The sequence below is a fragment of the Macaca nemestrina genome, chromosome 4 (genome assembly GCF_043159975.1).
Source record: "Macaca nemestrina isolate mMacNem1 chromosome 4, mMacNem.hap1, whole genome shotgun sequence".
NCBI classification, from domain to species: domain Eukaryota; kingdom Metazoa; phylum Chordata; class Mammalia; order Primates; family Cercopithecidae; genus Macaca; species Macaca nemestrina.
This window is the reverse complement of record NC_092128.1, coordinates 175,418,145-175,432,821: the sequence shown is the minus strand read 5'-3', so window position 1 is coordinate 175,432,821 and position 14,677 is coordinate 175,418,145. Positions and strand designations below refer to the sequence as shown.

The following is a 14,677-nucleotide window of genomic DNA, read 5'->3' as shown; positions in this document are numbered from 1 at the left end:
GAGACAGGGTTTCACCATGTTAGCCAGCATGGTCTCAATCTCCTGACCTCGTGATCCACCCGCCTCGGCCTCCCAAAGTGCTGGGATCACAGACGTGAGCCACTGTGCCCGGCCCCTGAATTGGGTTATTTCTGACAAGAAATCTGCCATTCTTATCTTCATTCTTCTGTATGTCATGTGGCTGTTCTTAAGATTTTTTTAAAATCACTGGTGTCAAACAATTTGATCATGATGTGCTTTGGTGTGATTTTCTTTTTGTAATAATGCTTGCATGATATTCTTAATGTTTTATGTTATTGAGTTTCTTGGCTTTCTAGGTTCATAGTTTTTTTTTTTTTTTTTTTTTTGGTCAGATTTAGAAAAGTTTTGGCCATTATTTCTTCAGATTTTTTTCAGGGACCCCAATTACACATACCTACAGGACACTGATGTTCTGTTCATTTTTTTTCTCTCTGTGTTTCAACTTGGATAGTTTCTGTTGCTGTCTTAAGTTCACTAATCCTTTTTGGTCTAGTGTCTAGTCACTGATAATCCCATCTGTATTGGTCCGTTCTTGCACAGGTATAAAGAACCTGAGACTGGACAATTGATTAAAAAAAAGAGGTTTAATTGGCTCATGGTTTCATAGTCTATACAGGAAGCATGGCTGGGGAGGCCTCAGGAAACTTTTAATTATTGTGGAAGGCAAAGGGAAAGCAGGCACATCTTACATGCCAGAGCAGGAGGAAGTGGGGCAGTGTCACACACTTCTAAACAACCGGCTCTTGTGAGAACTCACTCGCTATGATGAGAACAGCAAGGGAAAATCTGCCCGGAGATCCAATCACCTGCCACCAGGGTCCCTGCCTCCGACACGGGGGTTTATAATTCGACATGAGATTTGGGTAGGGGCACAGATCCAAACCATATCACCATCCAATGTGTTTTTCAGCTCGGATATTTTCATTTTCATCTCTAGAAGCTTGGTTTTAGGTTTTTGTATCTTCTGTGTCCCTGCTTAACATGCTTAATCTTTCTGTAACTTTTAAAAATGTCATCAGTGAACTATCTCTTATTGATAGTATATTCCATGATTACTCATTTGGAGTAGTCATTTCAGTTGGCTTGTGTTTGATTCCCAATTAGGCCACTGGTCACTCTATCTCGAGAACATCATTGTGGGTAATTATCAAGATCAGTTTAATCATTAATCATGAATCCCTATTCTAAGGTTCTTCTTGATAGTATTTATCTTGTAAAATAGCCTGGGCTTTTATTAAGGAGTGGTGAGGTGTCCTCAGTTTGATTCGTGGAGAGCCCTCTAGGTTGTGGTAAGGCACATCCCCTCATGTGTCTGACCTTCTCCCTCTCTCTTTGAGTCTTCTCCACTCCTGTAGCGATTGTCAGCTTCTCTAGGCCTCACAAATGGCAAATGGATACCAGCCAACAGGCTCTCTGGACCGTAGCTTTTGATTAAGCTTGGTGAGCCACTTTTCTGTGAGATTTGTGTTGTTCGTTTGAAGGAAGAGCTAGGGTTGCAGAGTGAGTATGAGTGAGTCCTTCGTCAGGCTGGTTGGCATCAGCTGCCTTTTCCTGCTTTCACTGCCATACGTGCTTTCCTCGGTGATGCTTGTAGACAGACGCCCGCAGTGGAAGGCTGAGCAAGGTGGAAGCTGGGGACTGATTTTCTCTGCTGATTCCCAGTTGTGTTCCCCAGGCCGCTGGCATGCTGGGGTCTCCGCAGTGGGTCTCAGTGTCACCTCCAGTATCCTGACTCATTGGGTGTTTATGAGAAGTAATGAAATTATCCTGGTTGGGATGTATGAGCATTTTAAAAACTGAAGGTATGGTCATTATTGCCACATGAAGGAAGAGTTTGTTTTTGTCTAACTTCAGCAGAAGTTAGGAGGAGTTGGAGAGAGACTTGCATTCCTTGTGCTTGGCGCAGGTAGCTATTGGTAAGACGCAAGAGGAAATTTCATACTCCAGGTTAACAATAATAATGTGTGTGTGTTTCATGCTGTATCTTATTTCCTGTAGAGTTTGTGGTGGATTGTCGAAAATTTTTGGATTCAAATGCTCTGGGCCTAACTGTCACAGCCCTCAGCAGCTATGACCCGCAGATGCGAGCCGTAGCCTACCATGTCCTGGCGGCCTACTACTCACACTTGGAGGGGGCACGGTTCCATGAGCAGTCCCAGGTAAGTAGGAAGAGTGTACATCCCACTGTGGGGGTGGGCTGCGGGCTTCAGAGAGCGGGCTGTCCGCCCAGTTTGGTGGAAGGATTTACTAAGGAGCACGGAGGTGGCGTGTTGCCGGGAGGTCTCTGCTGAAGAGCAGAAGTCTGTTCCCCTAGGAGGTGATGCCGGAGGTTGCCTTTGATCCACAACCCCCTGTGGAGGCTGAGAAAAGTGTCTCCGTACAGGCTTTCTTGTGTTGTGTGTAGACAAAATGATTTGAATTCTACGGAGTATTTCTTTGGTCTAAACTCAGTGGTTAAGGTAGCTATTATCCACGACACACTGAACCTCAGAAACCTGTACCCCGTGGTGCTGGAGGAACAAGAGCAGATTAGCTTTTCGGGGCATGGTGCCAGACTTCTCTCTGCTGTTGTGCACATGACTGACTCCTAAAATAAAAACAAACAGCGTTCCGGAGATGCTGGCGAGTTGTGTCTGCTCCTGTGAGCTTCGTCTTTGGTGGCCCCTGGGATATGAGGAGCAGGCACACCCTGCCGAGCCCCGGTTCGGCTGCACCAGAGAAGACTGACCATAGCTCTGAACGCTCATCTTACGTTTTCCTTTTCTGTTCTGTTTTCAAGCTACTTTACCTGTTGGATGTAGTCCGGAATGGGATTCGAACTCAGGACATGAGACTCACTTTTACCTTGGCTCTCTTCATTGCCAAAGCAGCCCTGCAGATTTTGAAACCAGGTACCACTGACATAATTAGGTTGAGGGGAAACTGGAAAGCTGAGGCTGAGCAAGTCCACTTCTAGGGGTTAGTCCCACAGGTGTAGTGGGTCACACATCTGTGTTCAAGGCCACTCCGTGCTCATGGTCGTGGAAGATGAGGAGTCCCGGAAGTCCCCATCAGCTCTGGACAGTAAATAGACGAGGGCTGTGAGGAAGTTCGTCATGGACCCCTGTGGGGTGAAATCCAGAAAAAATGAGATGACAAAGCGAAGTGCAGAACAGCATTTATAATGGAGGGAAAGATTGCATATTCCTATTTGCTTGTAGCTATAGAAAACTGTAGCGAGAGCAAGTCAAACTGAAGTTCAAATGTGGGCCGATCACATCATAGGGATTGGAACCCGGGGCTAAAAGCGTGGACATAGCCAGACTGTCCCGGACTTCCCCATGCCTGTTTCTTCCTCTAAGATGGGGTGATGATAGGACCCACTGCCTCTAGCATTGCTGTGAGGGTGATGAGGATCACGCACTTCTTTTGTTTTTTGGTGCTTTTTTTTGGTGCTTTTTTTGGAGACACCGTCTGGCTCTGTCACCCAGGCTGGAGTACAGTGACATGATCTCGGCTCACTGCAGCCTCGGCCTCCCAGGCTCAGGGAATCTCTCACCTCGGCCTCCCGAGTAGCTGGGACTATAGCAAATGCCACCACGCCTGGTTGATTTTTTTGTAGAAACAGTTTCATTATGTTGCCCAGGCTGGTCTCAACTCCTGGGCTCAAGCCATCCTCCTGCTTCGGCCTCCCAAAGTGCTGGGATTACAGGTGTGAGCCACCACACCTGGCCTAGATCACACACACTCACACACATGTAAGTGCCTGGCACAGTCAAAACCCATCGGTGATAGCTGCCGTCACCATCACCGTCATTATTAATCATCGATTCATGCTTAGGCTTACGGGTCCTTGGCTACAAAGCTTTTGGTGTATGAGTACTGTGCAGGTATAACCCACGTTGTTAGAACAAGGCTCCTTTTTGTTACAGGAATGGGGCTACCACTGCTGAGATACTGTGACTAGAAGTGAGCTTATTCTAAGACTGGTTTTGGTTATGGAGAGAAGAATCATAGAAAGTTGGTACCATCAGGGACCACAGGGTGCTTTTAGTATAACATGGTTCTATTTCAGATGAGGGAACAGCCCACTCACTGTTTCCACCCCATCCCCCACACTCATAACTGAGGCTCCCGAGGGTAGATAGCTTGTCAAGGCCCCACAGTTCGTTCACAGTCAAGTTGCTATTAGAATTCAGATCTGATTTTCATCTGCTCCCATTTCATTTTATTCCATGGGTTTACTTGCCTTGGAGATTTGGAAGGGGAAGAAAATAATTGGCAGAGACCATGACGGTTTTGGTCCTGGGTGTGGCTCTGTCCCACACTGGTGCTCATGTCGGGGTGGGGCGTGTGCATGGCAGCTTGGTCATGGGGTAGACTCATTGGTGATCCAAGGATAGGAGATGGCAGGAGCTAGGGTGTCTGTTGCCTCTGCCTTGTTGCATTCCAGAGGCACTCAGCAGTGTCTGAGCCTCCCCTGCTGTGACGGTTCCCTTCAGTGAGAAGCTAGAGGCAGGTGCAGCAGGTTGGTGTGGTGTCAGCCCTGATCTGTGGGATGTGTGACCAAGTCCCAGCCTTCCCACCTGCTGGTTTGAGCCTGTGCTGTAGGACAGGAGCTGGGGAGGGGGAGGTGGCGAGGTCCCTGAAGGACTCAACGTCCAGCAGTGGTTTCTGAGCCAGGAGAGCAAGCCTGTGTGCAGTATGGAGCTGAGGTGTCGAATTGTGTTCTCATTCTCGAGAGCCAGTCCTCTAGGTCAGGATACAAAAGTTCCTGGGAGGGGATTTATGTCTGATACCCAGAACGCCGGCCTCTGAGTGCTGCCAGACCAGGGGGCGTCCTGCTGGGGCCTGCCGTGACTGACCGTCTGCCTGTGTTCTCAGAGGAGCACATGTATCTGAAGGTCAGCAACTTCCTGCTGTCGCACGAGTACTTGAACATGGACAAAGTGCCAGGTTTCTACCAGTTCTTCTACAGCTCCGACTTGGAGGTATGCTTCCACAGTCCTCATGGCCTTCCACAGGCCCCTGAATTGATTATGCAGCCGCCATTGTCTACTGCCGTTTTCCCCATGGATACTGTGTGCTGCACAGCCCACACGATTGTGCAGGCGGTGACCACGCAGGCCTGCACTTCGGAATGCCTCTGTGCTGTGGCCTCACTTCTACATGGTGCCCCACACCTTCAAAACTCTGCTTCAGAGTCCTGAGCTTTACGACATTCTCGTATTTTCTGGTGAATCACTGGGTTAAATATTAAATTCTTTTTTTAGATATTCATATTAAATATTCTTTCATAGAATACCTATCTGACTTCAGTATTTAAACTTGACTCGATCCTCCATTTTTGACCTGAAGAAATAGAATCAAAGATGAGATCAGGGATTTTTCATTATCAGACATGGAGGTCAGGGCTGCTGTGTTACAACCTTTGCCGCCACTTAAAAATAGTAGTGTTTGAACAGTTGTCAGATGAAAGGACTTTCACTTACTTAACAACGGTTTTTTGTGTGCCTGGGTTATAGCAAAAATCGGAGCAGGAGTGGGTGTTTGGCCTTCTGCGGCAGGGGATCCGTGACAAGCAGTGCTATGAGCTGTGTGCCCGCCGTGGCATCTTCCACATCATCCTGTCCTTCTTCTACAGCCCACTGTGTGACGAGGCGGCACAGGTACATGGGTTCCGCAAGCCTATTTGAAAGCGAGAGGTCTGTGCCGCTTCTTAAGGTTTTGTTTGGAAGTCAAGTCCGTATGAATTCAGTTCCCAGCCTGGACACGACCGACCTAAACCTGGCTCTCAGTTAGGGGAAGTGAGACACTGACAGCGCCTGTGCCGCTCCCTGCATGCAGAGCAGGTGGATTCACTCGAGGCTGCACTGTTGTGACCCCCCAGTGTCGTGTGTCCTCTGCATATTCTTTACTGTGGCCCTCCTACTGTGTATATGGCCCTTGGCATATACGAAGGCCATCAGTGGTGCGTACTGATCACTAATCGTGAGCCTTCGGAGTGGCCAGAAAGCCTAGAAACCCCCTGTCAGTGACTGAGGTGCTTTGGAATCACCAGGATTTCACCTACTACAGAAGTTGGGGGCCATTAGAACTCATTTAGAAAGCAAGAGTCAGGTTGAAACAGACAGCCTCACCTAACCAGTCAGGAACCAAGAGCTGGTGTGTGTGCCTTCTAGATATTACAGGTAGGTGGTAGAAGGAAATAGGAAAAGCCTTTAGTATTTTGATTAATTTCTAGCATAGTCAGCTTTTGTTTCTCATATGTAAAATGTGGGTAAATAGAGTAAGTCAAGATGAAGAAGCCCATTTGATTAAACTGAATTTGAGTATGGTAACTTTTTGTTTTTTGTGGCATGTGAGAATTCTGAAGCACCCCACGAACACGTCAGGGGACAGTCCCATTTTTATGTCCTCCCTTCCAGGTGGTAAACACAGGGTTGCGTGGCTCATGGCTGGTGGCCAGTGGCTGGCCTGGAGGCGGGCCTCACGTAGTCCCTGTGCCGGCGGCTGCGCGTCTGGGCCATTGGCTTCTGTGGTGCAGCTTTGCTTGTGGGTGGGCTCCAGATGATGGATTAATGGAAGTGGGATCCCCCGGGCCCAGAGATTGCTGTGGAAGTCTGTGTCTTCTGGCTGTCACTTGTGGGGAAGGGCACGTTTGTACACGGCCACCACTCTGACAGACTTAGCACAGCAGGCTTCATTTGCAGCCGCCACCTGTAATAGCACCATACCATTACATTTTTAAAACGGTTTCTTTAATCAAGTAAATTGGGTTTTCTCACTGAAGAGTAACTTCTTGTTTGGGGTTTTCAGAATTGGATTCTGGAAATTCTACAGAATGCTGCCCAGGTTGCCAGATCTGCCTATGAAATCATACGAGACTATAGCCTTTTAACATGGATTTTACACATCCTTGAAAGCAAGTAAGTACCTTTTGCATGCGAGGTGCGCGTCAGGTGGGAAGGAAAGGAACAGAAACAATGGTGTCTGCTGCCAGCTCTATTGGTTGGAAATGTCCAGTAAAATCCATGCTCTCTGAAATGCAGCGTTCTCCAATGCTACCATATGCCTGGCAGTCCTGCTCCTGGCAGTGCCAAAGTGCCTTTCCTCCATTCACAGCCTTTCCTTGAGTGTCTCTTGTCTGCCATGGGACAGCAGACACCAGCTGCTGTTCACATCTGGCAGAATCTCTGCCAGCCTGTCTGGCTCTGTTCTGCTCAGGTCAGGCTCCTCCCCTGGTGTCCCAGCAGCCTTCTGTGCTCTGAAGTAGTGTCCTGTTCGCTAAGGCTTTAGCAGCTGCAGCCGTCTGTTGCAGGAGGGCCGGTCTAACAGCTTACAGGGCTCTGCTGTCAGTGCAGGGTCTGTCCTCAGTGACGAGCCCGCATTGGAGGAACAGCACCAAGGGTCTGAACTTGATGATTTATTATGATTCCTGATTCTCCGGCTGTTTGAGACTGAAAAGATGAAGACCCTGTCACAGCAGACAGCACTTGGCGGGAGGGCTCTGTCTTACAAAGAATAACTACTATAAGAAGCCTGGGAGAATGCAGGCCCTTTTGTGCATTTTTTTAAGTATTTCCTGAAATATCTCTAAAAGAAAGTAATACATCCAAGTATATCTGCAAACAACAAAAAAAAGGGGGTGTGGGGAAGAAATTAATATCCAAAATTAGAATGTGTATTTGGACATCAACTTCAGTACTGTTTCAGGTTTATAAAAGGCATAATTAGCTAATGTTCCTGGCTAATAATGGCTTGTTTTAGAAATTGAGTTGTTATCATGAACCGGACAGTTTTTATTAGTGTGCCCCAGTGGCTGCTGAATTTTTGGAGGGACTTAGGGCAGTCTTCTGTTAGGAAGGGGCACCTTGTCCTGTGTGGAAGCTGCGTTCGTATAGCAAGCACCCTGTTTTTACTTGGAGACTATGCTTGTCTCAGGGGATGAGCAGATAGGATTATGGAGGGGGATCGTCTGATCCTGCTGAAAGGACAAGATGTGGCAGATTGAAGGCTGCTGTGCTTGGTTTTAGGTTTCTGGAGACTCCGCTGCTGTCTAATGTGATCTCCTTGCTCCACACACTGTGGGTGACCAACCTGGGGGATAAGGCAGTGGAGTGGGAGAGCCAGCGCCCTTGCCAGCCTGGTTCCCGGGAGCCCACCAAGCGGCTTGCCTTGCACCTGGTCAACGAGTTCCTTTATGTTCTTGTCGTGCTCATGAAGCACCTGAGGTGAGTCCTGCCCCCGCCAGGGGGTCCTTCCTGGCCTCTTGGATGCTGTGTTGGTCTGCCACCTGTGGACACCATGTCTCGGTCACGACTCTGGCTGTACCAGGGGAACGCTGGGCTGTGTGACCTGCTGTGGATTGGGGCAGAGTACCAGTGTCAGGTGTAGGTAGTGTCAGAACATCTATTTCATTAGCTCTTTCTTTCCCCTTCAACTTTATAAGGCTTCTTGTCAAGGCCTTGAGAACTTAACATACTTTTCAAACCCGAATATGCATTGTTTGAGGTCATTTTTTAGCTGGCGAGCCATCTACCTTGATACTGTGATTCAAACACTAGAATCAAGTGATGTTTCATAGAAAGAAAGTATTTTCTATGACTCTAACATAAGACAGGGTATTCCCAAGGTTGCCTCTGCCTTCATTATATTAGCCTGTGAAGACTCATTGTCCATGAATTCTCTTGAATGTTTCAGTATTTTCACCTGATCCCTTGGAGTCATGCTTTTGGTTTCCTCGGAAGAGCTAAATTTCCCTCCGAATCTACCATGTTACAGAAAATACACAGTGTGCACTCATTATTTCTGATTTGGGAGCCAAGTGATGCTAACCGGAACCAGAAGGTTGATAGCAAGAGGATTGTAGTCTCAGAAGGAAAAATGTCTTGATAAAGAACAAGGCCTTTTGTTTTGTATTGTTTAAAACTAAATTGTTAAGTCCATGCTGGATAGTCAACGTTTCCTATGTAGGGATTGTCGGAAGACATGCTGGTGTCTAAGAACCAATTGCTATTTAAAATACTGGTTTTACGTTTACAATTGCGTGGAAGCGATGTTACAGGATTTAACTCTCTTGGAGTTCAGGGAGATCTGTTTCCTCCTGGTGGCCATCAGTCAGGTTTTGGCCGTGGGTGATGACGCTGTCCCAGGGCCTCCCTGAGTTTTTCTCACTTCAGACTGGTGGTCAGCGAGCAAGGGAAATGGGCAGGCCCAGAGTGGAGCCCTCGCAGGCTCTTGGCACCCTGGCTGTTTGAGGTGGCCAAACTCAAGCTGTGTGTTTGGCCACCCTGTTTAGCCAGGGTTTCTGGAAGCTTCTGTGCCTCTGGGGTGCAGATCATACCCCAGGTCCCCTTTGTGCCTTGCTGGAGTGGCTCACTTTTCTTTTCTGCATCCTGGGGGCCCATGCTAGATGTCTGCTGTGCAGGAAAAGCTGGTTCCTGCAGGAACTGTGTGTACCTCTGGGTGTGCAATGTCGTCAGGCTGCCGCAGTGCTGCCTGCCAGGCTGGGGAGGCAGCCTTTGCTCAGTCTGTAACATTGGCTCCCAAACAGGCCCACCTTGGCCCCCATCCAGCTGACCAACTTCTTCGGGACACTTGAGTCTGTGCTGAGGTACCGGGCCACCGTTATACAGGCCTTCAAGGACATGAACAGATTCACTGTAAATGAGACAGTGCTTTCCACCAAGGACGTCCTTGTCCTCTTGCACAAGTGGAGCCTCATTGAAAGAGACCTCAAGCTCCAGGAAGACCTGAGAGCAGCCATTGAGAAGGGCCAAGCCCGGGAGCTCATGAGTAAGTGTCAGGACCCAGGACTGGCCCAGATTAGCCAACACCTCTCTCTCTCCCTCTCCCTCTCTCTCTCTCTCCCTCTCTCTCTGCCTCTCAGCCACATTTCCAAAGCTAATGAGGCTCAGAGATGGGACACATCCATCTTGGAGCCCTGGAGGGGGAGCTGGGCAGCCTTTGAGTTTCAGCCCAGCTACTGACTAGCTGTCTGTCTTTGGAGAAGTCACTTCACCTACGTTAGTGTCAGGGTGCCCACTTGTAAAGAGGCTGGGGGTGGCTGTGAGCTACTTGCTGCCACCTCATCCTGTAGTGCAGGGTTAAGGAAAAGACTGGAACCAGACCTCCTGGACTGAAGCTCTGATGCTGCCCTGATTCCCTGTGTTTAAAGAGGACAGTAATGGCGCCTGCCTCACGGTGTGAGGATTAATGAGTTGGTTATAACAACAGTGATGACAGGCATAGTGAAACATCGAGCACTCACCAGGCTCCTGACGTGGGAGCAGGGCCAGGTGCTCAGGACATGCAAGCCGCCCTGCGTGTCCCCCATTGACACCTCCCCACATCTGGATCTGTGTGGGCAGGAGGGACCCCCGTCTCACTACCTTCTCTTTGTGCATTTCACAGAAATGCTCAAGGATAAAAACAAGCCTGTCGTGCCAGCCCGAGCCAAAGGCCCACGGGGCCGAAAGAGGAGGCTTGGGGAGGCAGAGGAGATGGCTGACCCTGAGCTGATGGCATCTACCTTGGAGACATGCAAGGGCCTCCTGAGGTCCATCTTGACCTACTGGGGACCAGTGATCCCTGTTCCTGACCCCACTCAGGAGCCTGTGGACTCAGCCAGCCCCGAGAGCAATGCACCAGGCCCCGTGTATGCCGCCGCTTCCGTGGCAGTCAGTTGGGTGCTGCGGTCGGTGGCCGAGCACCCGCTCAGCAGGGCAGAGGCTGCAGGACTGGTTGGCTGGCTTAAGAGCCACATTTTGCCACACCCTGTGGTCGTGGCTGACCTCCTTAAGGATGGTGCCGTGAGGAGCAGCATATTCAAGCTGTATAGCCGGCTCTGTGGGGCCGAGGGGCTGGCGGGGCCTGCGCAGGAGGTGGCCTGCCTGTTCAATCTGGTCATGCTGCAGCTGGTGGCCGCCCAGGGCCAGGCAGGGAGCCCCTTCCACCCGGCCATGGAAGCTCTCTGCCTGTCTTCTCTGAGTGAGAAGGACGAAGCCACACGAGGTAAGGCTGGTTTTTTCGTTGGAGGCTGAAGAAATGGATGCAGAAGTGGGTCTGGGGCAGGAGTGACTTCTGTGCTTGGAACGCTTAGGTTTCTGCCGACTTCCTCAGCTGGCTATTGTGCCTGTTTAGGTGGCCTCTTACGGTTCTGGGGTTGTAGAGAACTTGCCACTGGGCAGTGAATGTGAAGGGAAGGAAGTCTTTGTCTTCGCTTGCAGGGGAAACCTTTGGTGCTGGTTATGTTGACGGTGCAGAGAGGGCACTGCAGAACCTTTGCATCCCTCCACCCCGCGGGGCAGTCGGTTTCCGACCATTAACCACATGACAAGTTCTGTTTCACGTGTGGCCAGCTGCGTATGTGCATGTGTGTGCGCATGTAGCTTCACATGCGTACAAATGTGCCCATGTGCAGTCTGTGTACTTGGCAGTCACTAGGTAGGAGCCTAGCAGTGTGAATGAGTGAGTAGCACAGGCTCCAGGGGGCCGTTAGAGCTCCAGGGAGGTGCGTGTGGTAACCTGGAGGGCTATCCTTTCACGGAGGAATGTGGGGGTGCAGGGGAGGGAGGGGCCAGCAGCCTAGTGGGTGGACTCACCTGGTAGCAGGGGCGACCTCACCCTCTGGTCTGGCCGCAGTTGGGGAGTTGGGCCTTTTTGCCTGCAAAGCTTTCTCTTCCTCCTTACCCGTGCCACTGAGGAAATGGTAGGAAATGATTCTGGGAGGTTCTTCTCAAACTTCAGTCTCATTCTTGGCATGGACGGTCAGAACCAGACTGAGACTTGTCTTGTAACAGCTTTTTGAGGGGATCCACACATGTTCATCAGAAGAAAGATAAATTTTGCCAGGCACAGTGGCTCACACCTATAATCCTAGCACTTTGGGAAGCTGAGGTGGGGAGACCGCTTGAGACCAGCCTGGCCAACATAGTGAAACCCTGTCTCTACAAAAGTTAGCTGGGCGTGGTGGCACATGCATGTAGTCCCAGCTACTCTGGAGGCTGAGGTGGGAGGATCACCTGAGCCCAGGCCGTCGAGGTTGCAGTGAGCTGAGATCACGCTACTGCACTCCAGTCTGGGTGACAGAGTGAGACCTGTCTTTTTCTTAAAAAAAAAAAAAAAGAAAGAAAAAAATTTTTTAGTAAAAAAGATTAACACAAAAGTTAAGCAAAGGCAGAATGAGTTGTTGTATCGGTCTGCTCACCTTGGGTTGCACAGGCCTGTCGCACGGTTTATTTGGGCACTTGGCAAAGCCATTGCGTTGTGGGCAGGATGACCTGTTTTCGAGCTGAGCAGGTGTGCATCCTGACGGCCTATCCCCTGCTCTTGTTCAGCCTCCGCAGCATTCCTGGTGTCTCTCTACATAAAGGACATCTGGCTGGGGGCCCAGCGGCCTGACACCCTCTTAGCCCACATCCGGATGGTGTGTGAGGCCGCAGATGATGCTCCGAGCAGTGAAGAGGAGGCCATCGTGGTGCTCTGCAAGGATGTCGCCAGTGCAGCCTCAGATGCTTGACTCCTGCCGGCCAGCGCCTTGCGCCCTGATGACCAGAGCCTCAAGAAGTTTGGTTGAGTCAAGGGTTTCCGGAGAAGGTGTGGGAAACAACAAGTTCAGTACATTGACTCAGTTCTCTGACAAGAAAAGTCGAGAGGACTTGATTGAACAGGCCAGTAAATGATAAACTCGGGCCTGTGTGTGCCCCGCATCAGAGTTGCAGGGAATGTGGGGACTTCCAGGCCGTGAGGCCCATCCATTGCCTCGTCAGGCCAGGCCAGCCCCTTCCTCTCTAGGGGCTTGGAGCTCGTCACAGGAAATAGCTCAAGTTTGAGGCACTTCTGAATGCAGAAGAGATTCATGTGTGTTAAAGCTGAAATGTCAAAAGGTATCAGGTTTTTTTTTATAAAAACGAAGAGATATGTTTAAATTTTATTTTTCAGCTGGGTGAGGTGGCTCATGCCTCTAATCCCAGCACTTTGGGAGGCCAAGGCAGGTGGATAACCTGAGGTCAGGAGTTCAAGACCAGCCTTCCCAACATGGTGAAACCCCATCCCTACTAAAAATACAAAAATTAGCTGGACGTGGTGGTGCACGCCTGAAATTCCAGCTACTCGGGAGGCTAAGGCAGGGGAATCGCTTGAAACTGGGAGGTGGAGGCTGCAGTGAGCTGAGATTGTGCCACTGCACTCCAACCTAGGCGACAGAGCAAGACTCCATCTCAAAAAAATAAATAAAGTTTATTTTTCTATAAAAAGTCATAACAAAGTTTAGTATGACTTTTTGAGTAAGTTAATTTCTGCCAATGTTTGTTAATTATTTTATTAAATAAAAGATGTTGCACTGAATCCTTAAAGTGTAAAAGTGATTTGACCTCTGCTTTGAGAAGACAGCCTGTAATTTTTAAAGTTATACTTCAAAGAGGGGATTTTGAATTTTATAAATGCTTATTAATAAATGTCTATTTTTGTAAGGTTTTTGTGTTTTCCTTTCATTGTTAAAGAGGCTAGTTTTGTTCCACGTAGGCCTGCATTTATTTTAAAGGTCAGAACTTTACTATTAATGGTCATATATTCGTTGCTGTTGTAGCTGACAGTCATGAAATTTCGTGGTTTTCGCAGTTAAAATTTCTGTCTGTTCCTTTAAAACTCTCCTGCATTCTTGGGGTCTGCTCTGTGGCCTAGGACATGTCTGTTTTATTTGCCATATAACGTACATCACGCTGCCTTGGTTTTGTCTGAAACATTTACACTTTTATTTTCTTTTTCTTTTTTATTTTTTTTGAGACAGAGTCTCGCTCTGTCACCCAGGCTGGAGTGCAGTGGCCGGATCTCAGCTCACTGCAAGCCCCGCCTCCCGGGTTTACACCATTCTCCTGCCTCAGCCTCCCGAGTAGCTGGGACTACAGGCGCCTGCCACTGCACCCAGCTAGTTTTTTGGGTTTTTGTTGTTTTTGTTTTTTTTGTATTTTTTAGTAGAGACGGGGTTTCACCGTGTTAGCCAGGATGGTCTTGATCTCCTGACCTCATGATCCACCTGTCTTGGCCTCCCAAAGTGCTAGGATTACAGGCTTGAGCCACCGTGCCCGGCCCCTATTTTCTACCAGTGTTCTTTAGAATTGTTTGTTTTAGGTGACTTAAAGTTTTAACTAAAGCATGAGTAACACTTGTTGGCATACAGTCCCTTCACCACAAATAATTGTCTTGCATTGTCTACAAAGCAAGGATCAGTTACCTCACTTGTCCCCCTTTCCTACCCAAATAAACCTTACAACGCTGTTATTTGAGACTGTCCTGAAGTTGAAATCCGATGTTTAGATCCAAGTTGGACTCAGGCAAGCACTGCTCCAGCAGAACATTCTCTTCCTGGTTCCCTTTAATCTTTATCCCCCTCTCCGAGGCCTGTCGATGGGGATTCCTTTGGTTATAGGCACCTCTGCTCGTTCATGCAGAGGGCATTGGCTGGAAGGACACTGGTCTGGGGAATATCCCTGAACCCCATGCCTCTGGGGGTGCGGGGAGGGGCATCGAGCAGGTGGGATGGATTTCCACAGCTTCATCCCTGGCTCCAGGCCTAGCTGCCTCCCAGGTTCTTAGGGCCCAGCAAGTCAAATACATGCTACGTCAGGTGGCAACAAGTGCTCCAAAGCCGAGTTCAGCTCAGTCAAGTGAGGAC

The 14,677-nt window shown here is 49.2% G+C and overlaps 1 protein-coding gene across 4 annotated transcripts in view; it reads left to right on the top strand.

Annotated features, from left to right (window-relative positions):
• The window catches only part of LOC105472723 (URB1 ribosome biogenesis homolog), a 79,979-nt gene that overhangs the window by 64,374 nt on the left and 928 nt on the right, over positions 1-14,677 (top strand). For 3 of the 4 annotated variants that reach the window (XM_071095612.1, XM_071095611.1, XM_071095610.1), the window contains 9 exons: positions 2,020-2,180; positions 2,801-2,912; positions 4,885-4,991; positions 5,526-5,669; positions 6,820-6,929; positions 8,037-8,234; positions 9,557-9,798; positions 10,417-11,016; positions 12,342-13,475. In XM_071095612.1, coding sequence (XP_070951713.1) covers positions 2,020-2,180; positions 2,801-2,912; positions 4,885-4,991; positions 5,526-5,669; positions 6,820-6,929; positions 8,037-8,234; positions 9,557-9,798; positions 10,417-11,016; positions 12,342-12,523 — 1,856 coding nt within the window. In that variant the 3' untranslated portion in view covers positions 12,524-13,475. Of the gene's footprint in view, positions 1-2,019; positions 2,181-2,800; positions 2,913-4,884; positions 4,992-5,525; positions 5,670-6,819; positions 6,930-8,036; positions 8,235-9,556; positions 9,799-10,416; positions 11,017-12,341; positions 13,476-14,677 lie in introns of those variants that run through there. The other variant, XR_011622793.1, reaches the window with a different exon arrangement.